The 13513-nt window shown below is 50.6% G+C and overlaps 1 protein-coding gene across 2 annotated transcripts in view; it reads left to right on the top strand.

The window, feature by feature from the left end:
* RXRG (retinoid X receptor gamma) overlaps nt 1-13012 on the top strand; it is a 38632-nt gene extending 25620 nt beyond the window's left edge. For both annotated transcript variants that reach the window (XM_054834386.1, XM_054834387.1), the window contains exons 2-10: nt 1097-1356; nt 4468-4612; nt 5276-5455; nt 8731-8891; nt 9631-9760; nt 10454-10586; nt 11327-11418; nt 11653-11758; nt 12584-13012. In XM_054834386.1, the coding sequence (XP_054690361.1) occupies nt 1097-1356; nt 4468-4612; nt 5276-5455; nt 8731-8891; nt 9631-9760; nt 10454-10586; nt 11327-11418; nt 11653-11758; nt 12584-12731 (1355 nt within the window). In that variant the 3' untranslated portion in view covers nt 12732-13012. The remainder of the gene's footprint in view (nt 1-1096; nt 1357-4467; nt 4613-5275; nt 5456-8730; nt 8892-9630; nt 9761-10453; nt 10587-11326; nt 11419-11652; nt 11759-12583) is intronic.
* The last annotated feature ends 501 nt before the right edge of the window (nt 13013-13513 follow it).

Below are 13513 nucleotides of genomic sequence, written 5' to 3'. Positions count from 1 at the left end.
TGAAATGTTAACGACAGCTAATGCTAACTGGGGTTGTTAAATTCTAGGGGAGGGAGAAAAGGTCATATAAATCCTGAAAATACAGCCAGATAAATAACCCATTGGGACTAGATACCCTCTGATTATTTGAGATTCTTCTTCTAGAAGACAGCGTTCAGGCCTTGGGTGAGGTGTTCAGCCTCAGAGACTGCCCTGAAGTGGTGATCATCAAAGTTATATTGCTTTTCTAGGCCAACTCTTCCCCAGTGGGGTTCAGGGGCAGACTGAGCTCATGGGGCTGCTGTGAGGCTCAGTTCGGCAACGTGCAGTGGAGCTCTTTTGTGTGGAAGGAGAAAACCCTCTTTCCTGGTGGTTGTGAGACTGTCTGCCCAGGTGTCTGTGTGGCCACAATCTCTTCTCTGCCTTGTACAAAGTGAGGAAAAGTAATGGACAAAATATTTGGTGGGTGCCCTGTCCTGTCATCTGCTTTGCTAGCATGTCATGGGCAGTTTCTGTCCTACATTGCTCCAGCTCCTCCTGAAGATGCTGGCTTCAAGTTTTGAGAGCTGGAGGAACACGTGAAATATCACAGTGGAGAGAGAACTGGGTGGGAAGGGGAAAGAGCTGAACCATAGGAAGAGGAGCCTGCTGAGTATGGTGCCTGACGCGTGGCAGGGAGCGAAGGTGCTTCATAATACACAGGGAGAATTTAGGATTTCTAGCCTGGGTGGTGGGGATTTCACGGTTTCAGATGTGCACTGCCTCTACAGCCAGCTTGCATGAAAGAAATGGGACCTCTGGGAATAGCTCTGAGTAAACCAGCCTGAGGCTGGCAGGCAGCGGTGCCTTCTTCCAAGTCAGCTGAGGCACTGAAGCAGTGAAGGAAGATTTGATTATTAAGTATTACCTGCATAATATGTTTTGTTGCTGTGTGTAACTCTATTTCCTATACCATAACTGATGTTTCACTCTTTTCGCTGTATAGCATAAGGCATGTTTGCTGGCTGGCTTTGAGCCTTGGCCAGCATCTAAGCTGACACAACCAAGGCTGGGCAGCTGACCGCTGTACAGCCAGCCTTGCTCATGGTGTGTTTAATCTTTCTGCTTCTCCCTGTAGATTCGCCTGTTCATGCCAGCTCCACATCTGTGAGCCCGTCGTCGAGCCTTTCCACAGGAAATTCGGTGGACGGGCACCACAACTACCTCGAGGCCCCTGCAAACGCCTCCCGGGCGCTGCCGTCCCCCATGAACACGATCGGGTCTCCAGTGAATGCGCTGGGCTCGCCGTACAGAGTCATCACATCCTCCATCGGCTCACACCCTGTCACTCTGTCCTCAGCCCCGGGCATGAATTTCATGACACACGCTAGTCCGCAGGTAGGCAGATGTGCTCGCTTGCTCTGCTATGATGTTCAGACTGAGTAAAGTCCCGAAAATTGAGGGAGTGGGTTGGCCAGTGTGTTTTGGCTACTTAGGGAGATCAGCTGTGAAGAACAACTTCCATTTTCTGCATAAATCTCCCTGGCACAGACACGGAAAAGACACCTGTATATATTTCAAAATACTCTGCACGGTAAGGGGAGAGAACTAATTCCCAGGTCTGTTCTCACCATGGGTGCAGTCCAGTTCCCCTCCACTGCATCTATTGCAGTGTGTATAATTGCTGTATTTGAAAATAATTGGGATAGCCAAGGGCTGCAGCATATGAAGCATTCCCTTTCTTCCTGCAAAAGGATATCTGCTTTATTTCATTATGTGGAAAGGAGACAGACTTTCTAGAGAGACAAATGTTAATGCTAAATGCCAGCCACATGTTCTGTGTTGCATACAAACTTTGCCTGAAAAAAAATTAAGTGTTTCTGTCCTTACTGCCTGAGCTCACTCAGGGGCTGAGGTTTCCCCTCCAGACAGGGGGGAGACCCAGTGTTAGGGTCAGTGTGTCCTTAGAGCCATGGATGGGCCAGGATGGCTCTGTGGGGCAGGGACAGGACACACTGCCTCGAGAGCCTGACACCACCTCCCATATAGCTGGGACCAAGGTGGCAGTGTGGAGCTTTGATAGTCTGCTGAAATGTCCTGAGAGTCCGGATCTAAGTGGAAATACTGCCTTTTGTTAACAAGACTTTGCATTTTGTCAGTGTGACCTGAAAGTAGGGAATGCTCAAGAGCCTCACAGCTCCTGCTGAAGAAGTAGCAGACAGATGATCCCTGAGCCCTCTCTGCCCCATACCCCGCTGCTACTCCACAGTCTGTCTGAAGCTCTTTCTAGCGCCTGCTACCGAGTTAGGGAGAGGATGGTATGGGGAGGCCCCTGAAGAGCTCTGAGAAAGTATAAGGCTGATTTGGCAGGCTTGGCTTACCCTTCACCAGCATCCTCAACTCCTGCCTGGGTCTGGGCTGTCTGCAGTCGGTGTGCTGGGCATCTTTCCTCCCTTCGCACCACCCGACTGTTCCCCATCGACCTGTCAATATTTGTGCCCATGGCATCCAGGGCAGGCACTTCATGGTGGTGGAGCTGGTGGCAGCATTGGCTGCGTGGAAGCCTTTCCTTTCCTGGGGTTGGGGATGCTCTGGGAAGCGGTTTCCCTAATCCAGGCACTGTGCCAAGTTCCCAGCTCTGAGGAGCAGGTTTCATTTGTGTTGCTTCTAATGCAAGGAGACAGCTGGGCCTTGGGGATTTGGTAGGGAGGCAGCTAATGGATTTGGGTTCAAGCAGTTGTCCCAGATATCGTACATGATTGCACTTAACCTGCAGGAACCAAGCTCCGAGGACAGTGATGGCTAAAACTGCCCCGTTATTGTCTCAAAGTGCAGCCAGAGAGAAAGAAAAGGTGGTACCTGAGCTCTGACTAACGTTTTATATCGTAAAAAGTTCCTCCTGGCTCAGCATCTTGCCAAGAAGAAGTTTTCAGGGTAAAAAAGGTGGCTGGACACTTGTGGGGAGGAAGGGGTTGATTTCTCCTTTCCTTGGGCCAAGTTCAGATTTTGAAGCATTAGGATTTACAGCTGCCCAGTGCCTGGGCTGGGTCTCTGCTGGGGAAAGTGAACCTCTGTTCCTCTGGGCAATTTTTCCCTATGCACTTTTATTTTCCAGTGGGGCAAAACAACCTGGCTCCTTACTTTTGCTGGATAATTTGTATTTTCAATGTCATCAGACTTTTGAAGCTTTGAAAATGAAGGCACAATGGTGAGGAAAGGTGAAAACAGACTTCACCTCTTTATTTTTCCAGTGACAGGTCCAAAAATCCCAATAGGATGAACCCTTTTTGTTCTTTGCTGAAATTCCCTGTGGAAATTATTATACTTTTTCATGGGAAATGGTCAAGTTCTTGGAGCAAATGGAGAACTTGCAACAGCATGCATGAAATCTAGTGGTTTAGATGTTATAGAGACTGTAACGAAGGCTGTAGCTGGATTTTCATCCAAAGCCCTGTTTTCTGTCCCTGCTTCTGCTCTCTTACTGGGAAGAAGAACTTTAGCTGATAAATTTGAGTGACTGATAAAAACAAGCTTAATGATGGAGAAACCATCCCCAGCCCTCAAAGCACGGCAATGGGAAAGATGATTTGATAGTGGGTTTTGGAGAGACATTGCTCTGCCCAGACAGCTTTTGACAAGACGTGCTCAATGGCCCTTAATCCTCACTGCCCTGCCGACAACAGCTGGAAAGCAAATAGCAATAAAATGAAGCCCTGGGCAACATCAGGCTTTGGTCTCTAATCAATGTCGGTTTGTAACCTTTAACTTGCAGCAGCCGTGAGCAGCTCCTGGGGATCTCAGCTGGGGGCTCTGGGCTGTTCACTTGCATCTCACTGCAGCTGATTTTAGATGCTCAGCCTGCTCCCCCCCCACCCCCCTTTTTATTTTTTTAATCTGGAAACCCCAAATCTGCTCAGTTCTCCAGCCTGCAATAGAGTTTGGGAACCTGAGTCCCAGGGAGTAACCAAGATAGCCATGTTTTCATGCATTTATGCAGATTTGCATATCATGAGGCAGGGAAGCTAACCTACTTAACATTTTTTTTTTTAAAAAATCATTACAGCTTCCCAAGCCATGCAGCAGTGCAGGTTTAATTGCAACAGATTACCTGGCTGCAAAGCTCTTCTTTACTAAGCTGTTAGTGCTTGAGGCTGCAAGCAGCCAGTGATCAGCATCCTCTAATGAAGCAGGCAGGATCCCACCAGCCTTGTCACTTGGAGGCTGTAACTGAGCAGCTGAGAGTTGCTGCCTGCCCTTTTCCAGCTCTGCTTAGTCGTGGCTTTGGTTACAGAATCAGGGCAGGGTGAGAGGCAGTATCTGCTACCAGGCATCTGCTTAAACCCCTCCAGCTGGATTCACCAGAGGATGTCTGTCTGCCCATGGCAGCCACATGGAGGTGCTGGGGATAAGCTTGTGGGACGAGCCCAGCAGGAGCGGTCAGGCCAATTTGGGGATGGTTTCATTGAGGTACAAGTCTCGACTCTTTAACGTGTCTTGTGGCTTCTGCAGCTCAACGTCCTAAACAACATCAGCAGCTCAGAGGACGTCAAGCCCTTGCCGGGTCTCCCAGGGATCGGGAACATGAATTATCCATCTACAAGCCCAGGATCCTTAGCCAAACACATCTGTGCCATCTGTGGGGACAGGTCCTCAGGTAGGAGGTTTTCTTTCTTGGAGAAGGCTTTGTGCAATGAAAACTCCCCTGATGCTCTGAAGCAAGGCTCGTGCAGGAGCGAACACTGCAGAGGCTTGCTGGGGCCATACTGACATTGCTGGATTCGTAGCTGGGTCTGGCTCACCCAAGGGCAGGCTGTCTGTTTTGCAGATTAGTTGGGCTGTGCCCAAATGAGAGCAAACCTAAAAGCCACACTCTTCTCCCTTATATCTATAATATCATTTTACATTTTGTCCCTGTTTATCAAAGGTAAGCATATCAAAGTCGCTGTGTTCTTATTTACCTGGGCTTTGACTGTACCTGGCTTTTTTCTCCAGCCTGGCCACGCCTTGCAGGCCCCCTCCATATCAGTGTATCCCATTTGCTACCTACGGCTTTTCTGCTCTTGCACTGCAGCTAAGATGTAGCTCCACATCCTTCCCCTGGGATTCAGTCCCTCCTTATCTCAGGAAAGTGGCAGTCCTATAGTTTGACTGCTGCTGGTCACTATTCCTGCAAAGACACATTCAAGCCAGGTCAGGCCTGCTAAGGTGACACCCTGCAGCCGATTTTTTCACCTTTGGAGTTGGTTCGACCTCCTCCATGCTAAACGGAAGGGCAGATGCCTGCCTGCCCATTGATGACCTCCCCTTGCCTCCCCAGGGAAGCACTACGGGGTGTACAGCTGTGAGGGCTGCAAAGGCTTCTTCAAGAGGACGATCCGGAAGGACCTGATCTACACCTGCCGTGACAACAAGGACTGCCTCATAGACAAGCGCCAACGCAACCGCTGCCAGTACTGCCGCTATCAGAAGTGCCTCGCGATGGGGATGAAGAGGGAAGGTATGTGCAGGCTGGTGGAAGGAATGGGCTTATAGAAATTTTCCTTACATTCATTAGGGTAAATCTGTCTCTTGATAGCCCTCCAAGGCTGGAGCATTCCAAAAAACCCACACTGACAGCTTCAGGCCATTTTTGACCTCATTTTGTAAAGGAAATGAGGCTGATGGGGAAGCTATTACACTGTATTTTTCTTTCCATCCCACCTAAACACACATACTGGTGACTATTGAGCTTATTAACTGATTTTGACCCAAGCTTGCCTTTAGTTCAGGGCCCTCAATGGCCTGGACCCCTGGGACCCCTGTAAACCTCTGCTGTGGCTGTGAGAAGTCCTGCAGCCTGCTTGTCTCCTGTGTGAAGAACAACCTCCTTTTTTCATTTTCAGCTTGCTGGCTGCATTTGTCACCACCTTGCACTGGAAGATAAGGGTGAACAATTTATTTCTATCTCTCGTTTTATAGTTCCCTGTCCTTTCCTCTCTTAAGCTGAATTTTGGAGATGAGCTCTGGTACAGCCCACATCCTGCGGTGGTTTTGTGCTGCAGGAGAGAGCTGTATGGAAGCAGTTCATGCAGCCTCTTCCATACTCTACAGGCACTCACTGCAGCCCCCAACAGACTGTATTTCTGGCCCAAACCGTCTAAGGTGTTGATCTGGAGCAAGGAGCTGACCTGAGGCAATTGGACTTAGAGGGTTTTGACATGACTTGACGGAAGCCTCCAAGAGCTGCTGAGAGTGACCCGTGTCTCTGGTGGGTCCTGCAGCCCTGTGCCTCTCCCACACAGCTCTGGAGAGCGCAAAGGGCTTTTACAAAGCCACCACCGAGTGAGCCTTTGCTGCAGGGAAAGGCAAGCCCAGTGGTGTGGGTGTTTATCTCTCAGCTTCTGCCCCCCGCACTAGCTGCTTCCTCCTTGGTGGAGCAAGGACCCCTGAGCTGGATTGTCTCCCAAATGATACGGACAGATGCAAGGTCAGGTAGTGAGAACTAGCACAGTATTAAAGCTGCTTTTTTTCCAAGATAAAATAACTGTGCCGTCCCCAGGGTTGAATGCTAGCAGGCAGTGCAGCCCTCCCTTTTGGAGGCCACACTGGCCCCCTGCGGAGCATGCAAGCCTGTCCCTGTGCAGGGCAGAGCCTGGGGAAGTAGCTGTAACACTGGGCACAGGCTGAGAATCATCCTGTTCCCTGTAGCATCATCAGTGCTCTGCTGCCTCAACCACTTAGGGCAGCGGGGGACTGCGAAATGCCAAACTTGAGTCAAAAACCTAATCCTAGGCACAGGTCTCCCTTCCAGCTGGGTGCAAAGTGGTTCAGAGGACCAGGGTGTCAACGCAACTTCCCTTTGCAGAGCGTGAAAATTTAAACCCCAGGATTTTGGTGGATCCTGCGGGGGTTTGGCTGCAATAATCACAGGGGCTTTCTGCGAGCTGCAGAAACTGGGGACAGATTGTGGCTTGAACAAGGAATCCTGGATGAGTTTGGGGGCTGAGTGATGGGACTGGTGTTTCCTTGGCATGTTCGTTCTTTCACTAAGATTTTGATGACTTTAGAAACACTTCCCTGGCTTCTTCCTGTCCATTACCCTAAAGACGACAAATGCTTCCCCCAGCTGGCTGGCACATATGTGCACCCAGTGCCGCCCTCCCTTGCCAGCGCCAGACTGGATGCCCCGCTGAGCCATCTCCGTGGGTGCTGCCAGTTCCCCAGCAGCTGGGCAATGCTGGGAAGCACATCCTCCCAGCTGGGAGAAACGCAGGGAAGCGCTGAGCATTGCAAAGTGCTGAGGAACCTCCCGTGGTTTGGCCCTTCCTCTGAAAGCCCCCTGATATAAGCCAGGCTAAGGCAAGGCTGATGTGAGGGCTTATTTCCTGACACCACTGCAAACAGCAGAGCTATAAAGACAAATGGGAAAGAAATCACCCGATTCAAGTATCTGACCTGGAAGCTTGTCACACCCTTCTTCCAGCAGCACTTAGCAAATTGAGAAAACGGGGATCAAATTCTCCCGCAGGCTTGCTGTGGGCTTGCTGAGCTGGTCCCTTCCTTGGTGTCCCCTGGTGTTTATGTAGGTCCCTTCTCCTATTAAAGGGCTTTTTATCCCTTGGCCTTGGTGGTTCTCCCACTCTTCTGGATACTGACTGCCCGGTGCTTAGCTAACGGTGGGGAAGCCGTTAAACTGTTGAATAGCAAAGCACCAATGTCTGTGTGGCAGGGACCAGCTTTGCAGCCAGCGTCTTCCTCACTGAACCTTTCATTTCGGGTGCATAAATGCCTACAGCTCAGTGCAGGTCGTTCTTGGAGACCAGGCCAGCTGCCTACCTGTCCCTTAGGGGTTTGAGGACACTTTGGGCCCCTGCCTGGTGCTGTATGCTCACACAGGGGAGTGATGCTAGCAGGACTGTACTTTTGGCATGTTTCTCCCCACCAATGAGCTAAACTGATATGACACCTGCTGGTCAGGTTTTTTTTAAAGCAGGATTTTCTTATTTCCCTTTGAGATGTCTCCAACGAAAATGTGCACCCAGGACTTCTATTGAGCACAAGGCTTGGCATACCACGTACACGCGTCCTACGCCAACCTGTCCTCCACACGCCCAGCAGCCCTGGGAGTTATTAGCTGAGATCTAGAGAGAATCTCAGTGATTCTGTTCCTTCAGTCAGCAGATATTTTGGAAGACGTGCAGAGATGGGAGAAGAGAGCGAAGACGTTGGGGTGTTCAGAAGTGCTAGGAACTGCTTTCTACTGGGGAGCGCTGGGAAGAGAGGTGGTAGAGGGAGAGGAGACACCAGGGCTGGGCCAGGCTGGGTAAGCTTTTGCTCAGGAATGAGATGGGCAGTGTGTGTGTATCCAGCTGGGGGTGAGGGACCGTCTATCCCTGCTGCTGGATGCTCTGGCGACTGTGGGACACGGTGCGAGCACAGCAAACTTCAGTGTCTGCGTGCTGGGTCCCTCCTGCCTCCTCCAGCATCTAGTGACAGCTGAGCCCAGGCTGCCACCTGGAGGTATCAACTCCTCTTTCCTCTATTCTGGAGCTTCATACCTTGGAAATCACAACTTTTTGTCAAATTTGGAGGCCAGTGGTCTATAGCAAGCACAAAGTTATTGGAGGGTGGTGGGGGCAGCCATTTTAATGGGCGTACATCTGAAATATCCATTAACTTTCTGTTCTCCCCCTTGTGAGGGTGCTTCTTATCCCTCCTCCCAGAGGAAAGGGGACCCGCTGTAAGCAGGTAAGTGTTGCTGTGGATGTAAAGAGCCATGTTTCTGTCTGGTAGCTGTGCAGGAGGAGAGGCAGAGGAGCAGGGAGCGGAGCGAGAATGAAGCCGAGTCCACGAGCAGTGGCAGCGAGGACATGCCTGTGGAGAGGATCCTGGAAGCTGAGCTGGCAGTGGAACCCAAGACGGAGGCATACGGCGATGTGAACGCAGAGAGCTCAGTAAGGGGCACTAACATCACTTGCAGCTTGAGATGAGAGCCTTCGAGGTGCGGTTTGAAAAGACAAACCCCATGTGAACGACTAGCATTTTGCAAGGGGTTTCTGCTTTGCACCGCCTAAAAATCACCAACAATTTTTCTTTTGAAGCTACTCTGAGTGACAACTAGAAAACAGTCTATACGTTATTTTCCTAGCATTTTTTTCCCCAGTTCCCTTTGGTTTCAGTGAGTAGATAGGGCAATAGCTGGATGCCGGAGAGCCTGAGCCCTGTGCTGGCTTCCACAGTTGCACAGCCCTGGCCACTGCTTGTCTGCCCCAGTGACCAAGACTGGAATGGAGCTGGACACAGCAGGTTTACTGCTGTGGTTTCACTGGTTTGGATAAAACTGCTGTTCAAGCCCGTTCAGAGGCTGCTTGGTGGCTTTTAGATATGTCCTGGGGAGCAGGAGCGCAGCCTGCCATGCAGGACTTGCTTTGCAAAGAACAGCAAGCAAACAGAGAAGTCTAGCAACCATCTGATTTGGCTGGTTGTGGAGGGGATAGTAGTAATAAATACCTTCTCTTCCCAACAGTGCACAGCTGAGATTATTGGCAATTTGATCATTTTACTTGTGGCTCTGAGTATCGTTAACTTGATCCGATACTGTGTGCGGTGCAGGCAGTGATTATCAAAGATTTTACACTGACAAATTCTCCTGTTTTTCTCCACTGTCTTCCTTTTTGTATTGCTCTTAATTAGACAAATGACCCTGTCACCAACATATGCCATGCGGCTGACAAGCAGCTCTTCACGCTCGTCGAGTGGGCCAAGCGAATCCCCCACTTCTCTGACCTGACACTGGAGGACCAAGTCATTCTCCTGCGGGCAGGTAATGTCCCCCACGTGTGGCCTCTGGGGCTATTCCTGGTATCCCCACCCCTTCTCTGGGCTGCGTGCCGTGTCAGCCAGGCTGGGTGGTGAATGGAGGGTCCTGAGCTGATCCGTCCTTGCTGTCACAGGGCGAGCAACCCATTCTGGGCCATGACAAGCGGTTGGCAGAGGCTGTGGATGGGGCAGTGGAATCTGCTGTTTGTTCCCCTCTTCATGGAAATGTGGAGGAGAGCTGGGGGAGAGTGAATAAATGTGTCTTGTTAATGCAATTCCTATACCTGCAGAATTTACTGTGTCTGGGCCTCATCAGCATGTAACGTGTAAAATAATGTAAAAACAGGTTGCTGATGCAAGGAATATGTTTTTTAGGACAAAAACCTAGCATCTTTTGGGGGTTTTTTTGTTTTGTTTTGGGGTTTTTTTGTTGTGTTTTTTCGGCACTTTGAGTCTTTTTCTGCACCTTCCTTGCTGCTGGTCAGGATTTGCCCGCCCCTTGCAGTGTTGGCAAGGGTGCGGTTGGTACCTGCGCTCATATCTGTCCTGTGAGCTGAGTCTGGAGCCAGTAGGGAGAAACCAGGATAAACCAACTCTCCTGCTCCTTGTAGGACTGATTTTTTTTTTAATTTTTTTTTTATTTTTATGTTTTTTTTCTCTGAACTGCCTCTTGTGTCCTGTACACCTCCTTCTGCAGGCTGGAATGAGCTGCTTATTGCCTCTTTCTCTCATCGCTCTGTGTCGGTGCAAGATGGCATCCTTCTGGCCACAGGCTTGCACGTGCACCGCAGTAGTGCTCACAGTGCTGGTGTGGGCTCCATATTTGACAGGTACGTGGCCCATTTCTATCATCCCATGTCAGTGGTGGCCAGGTTGGCTCTGTCTCTCCCCTCTGGAAAGGAGACATGTTCTTAGTGAGAACTGGAGCAAACCTGTGGTGATTTGGGGCAGAACTAGCTTAGAATGAGGACGGGACACTTGACCGGCTTAAAAACCAAGAATGGGATGCAGGCACCTTGGAAGGGGATTTGCAGCTGCAGAAGGAGATCCTTGGGTTGGTGTGCAGGGGGAGGGATGCTTCTCTGACTTCTAAGAGTTTGCCATAACTGGATCTAGAGCTAATATTGATCAGCAAGATCAGCTGGCAAAGCCTTAAACCCCAACTTGCTTGTACAATGACTGCACACACCTGGCAGAACACTGCATTACCCCACTTACACAACTGGCATGCTTAAGGGCAGTGCCCGTGTTTCACACAGTGAAATGTGGAGAAAAACCCATGCAGCTTTCCCCAGGTGAATGCAAATTGTTCTCCACAGTCTGAACAGAGCACAGAGGGCATGTGCTGAGCAAAGTGAGAACGGGAGTGAATTTGATGCTCAGATCCACGAATGCTGCTGATGCACGTGTAGAAGAGCAGCGTGTGGTGTGGCGGTCCCTCAAAGCTGCCTCTTCCTGCAGAGAAGAATTGGGGGCGTTCCCAGTGCATGTCCCAGATGCTTTCCAGCCCCCAGCCTTGCTGTCTGTACCTGTGTCTGATCATCTGCCCACCCATGTCCCCCACATGCAGGGTTTTGACAGAGCTGGTGTCCAAAATGAAAGACATGCAGATGGATAAGTCGGAGCTGGGGTGCCTGCGAGCCATTGTCCTGTTCAACCCAGGTAAGTCCAAGGCCTGGGGCAGTCCCAGGTGACACACACACCTTTGGCAGGTCACAGACAGGACGGTTGTGGCCGTGAGCATCAGGACTGCAGACAGATATGTCACAGTCCCTGGGTGTGTGGTTAAAGAGACCCTGAGTCCTTTCCTGCCCATGCACGCAGTCACTCTGCTGGCAGGGGAAAGGTCTCCTCTGCAGTGATTTCTTCCCTACCAGTAATCTCTCCCTCATCCAGATGCCAAGGGTTTGTCCAGCCCCTCAGAAGTGGAATCACTGCGTGAGAAGGTCTATGCCACTCTGGAAGCCTACACGAAGCAGAAATACCCAGAGCAGCCAGGGCGGTGAGTGTCCCCAGGCAGTATAGGGCACCACAATTCCCACCCTGGAAAGAGGAAACTGAGGCAGGGCTGTCTGTGCTACCTCTGCCCGAGCCACCCTGGGCAGGAGCCCCTGGAGCAAAGCAAGGGCAGGACACACGCCAAAACTGCCTGAACAGGCTGGCTTATCCTCTCAGTGCCCTAACTCTGGATCAGAGCCTTTAGGGTGCTGGCAAGATGCAATTTTCTTACTTTTCAATCCAATCCTACCCTCTGCTGGCCAAGCTCTCAAAACGCGGGCAGCCGGGTCCGTCCTCATCACGGCCAGCCAAGCGATGCGCCCACAGCATCTTCTGCTATTTTTGGCTCTGGATGTGACCGCAGAGCACTGCAAGTGGGATGTGGGGAGGGGGAGGCAGCCTGCCTGCTGCACCCCCTTGCAGCTGCGCCTCGAAACAGGAGGCGGCGGCTAGCAGAGGCACCGCTGTGGGGGTTGCGCACTGTCTCTGGTGGCTGGGGATTTTTGAAGGCTGTTTGAAGAAGGATTTCAATGGCACCATGGAGATGTAAGTCACTAGTTCAAGTCTTGGAGAGTGAATCTGAATGTATCTGATGGGGTTTTTTTTAAGTTTTAAAAATGCTAAGTTCTGTTTTGAAAAGATACATATTCCCTCCACGCATGCAGAAAGAAATGTTTATTTCGAAAGCATAGGGGAATCTAAGACTGAGAACTCTCCAAGGCATTTTTGGGAAGGATTTGGGCTCTGCTTTCCTGAGCCCCTGGCACAGGCTTGGAAACACGTGAGAGAGAGTGGCCATTGCCTCCTGCATGCCTCTGCTGTCTTCCAGGTTTGCCAAACTCCTCCTGCGCCTTCCGGCGCTGCGGTCCATTGGCCTGAAGTGTCTGGAGCACCTCTTCTTCTTCAAGCTGATTGGGGACACCCCCATCGACACCTTCCTCATGGAGATGCTGGAGACACCTCTGCAGGTCACTTGAGGGTCTGACTCTGCTGTGGCCAGACCCTGGTCCCCTGTGCCCCTGCACAGCCTCCCACCCCTCTGAGAGCTAAAGAGATGTCCTCCACCCTCTGCCCCTACTCGGTGGGATTGTTGTGGTTTTGTACAGCTGTAAATCACCCCCTCTAACCCTGCCTGGCTGTGGGGAGGTCCCAGATCCTCCGACCAGCTAACTGGTCCCCTGCCCCCCCCTGTACAGATAATTGCTTTAAATTATTTTTTCACTCTGAATAAAAGCCAACAAAACAAATAAAGTAACATATGAGAGAGGCACTGATTGAAGCTGGCAGAGCAGTGTCCTCTTTTGCTGAGGTCACGGGTCTGGATGGGGATGAGGGACCTTCCTGAGGCTCTTGGGCAACCCAAATCAGGGCAGGAACATCACTTGGGATATCGTTCTATGTGTCCTCTGGCCGAGACAGAACCGGTATTGTTGCTTCTGCTAAGGAAAGACCTGGAGAAACTTGCTGCTTTGAACCAGAACATTTCATTCTACCATCTTAAAAAGAAGCTCTTGGACTCTTTGAATTTTTGAAGTAATTAGAAAAGTGACTTTTTAATGTTCTTTTTCTCTTCTGAGCTAGTCTAGCCACTGAGGGAAGAACCACAGTGCATCATTTTGGTCCAGGTGGAGTATTTTGGGGTGACCCCAACCTGCTGTGCTCATGGATAATTTTTTTTTTCTGAAGATTCATGGATCCTGTTCTCAGGCTTTTTTTTTTTTTTTTCCCTCAGTATTTCTGCACTGGAAACAGGCTCTTC

The sequence above is a fragment of the Grus americana genome, chromosome 8, assembly GCF_028858705.1.
Source record: "Grus americana isolate bGruAme1 chromosome 8, bGruAme1.mat, whole genome shotgun sequence".
NCBI classification, from domain to species: Eukaryota; Metazoa; Chordata; class Aves; order Gruiformes; family Gruidae; genus Grus; species Grus americana.
This window is presented reverse-complemented; position numbering and strand designations above follow the sequence as displayed.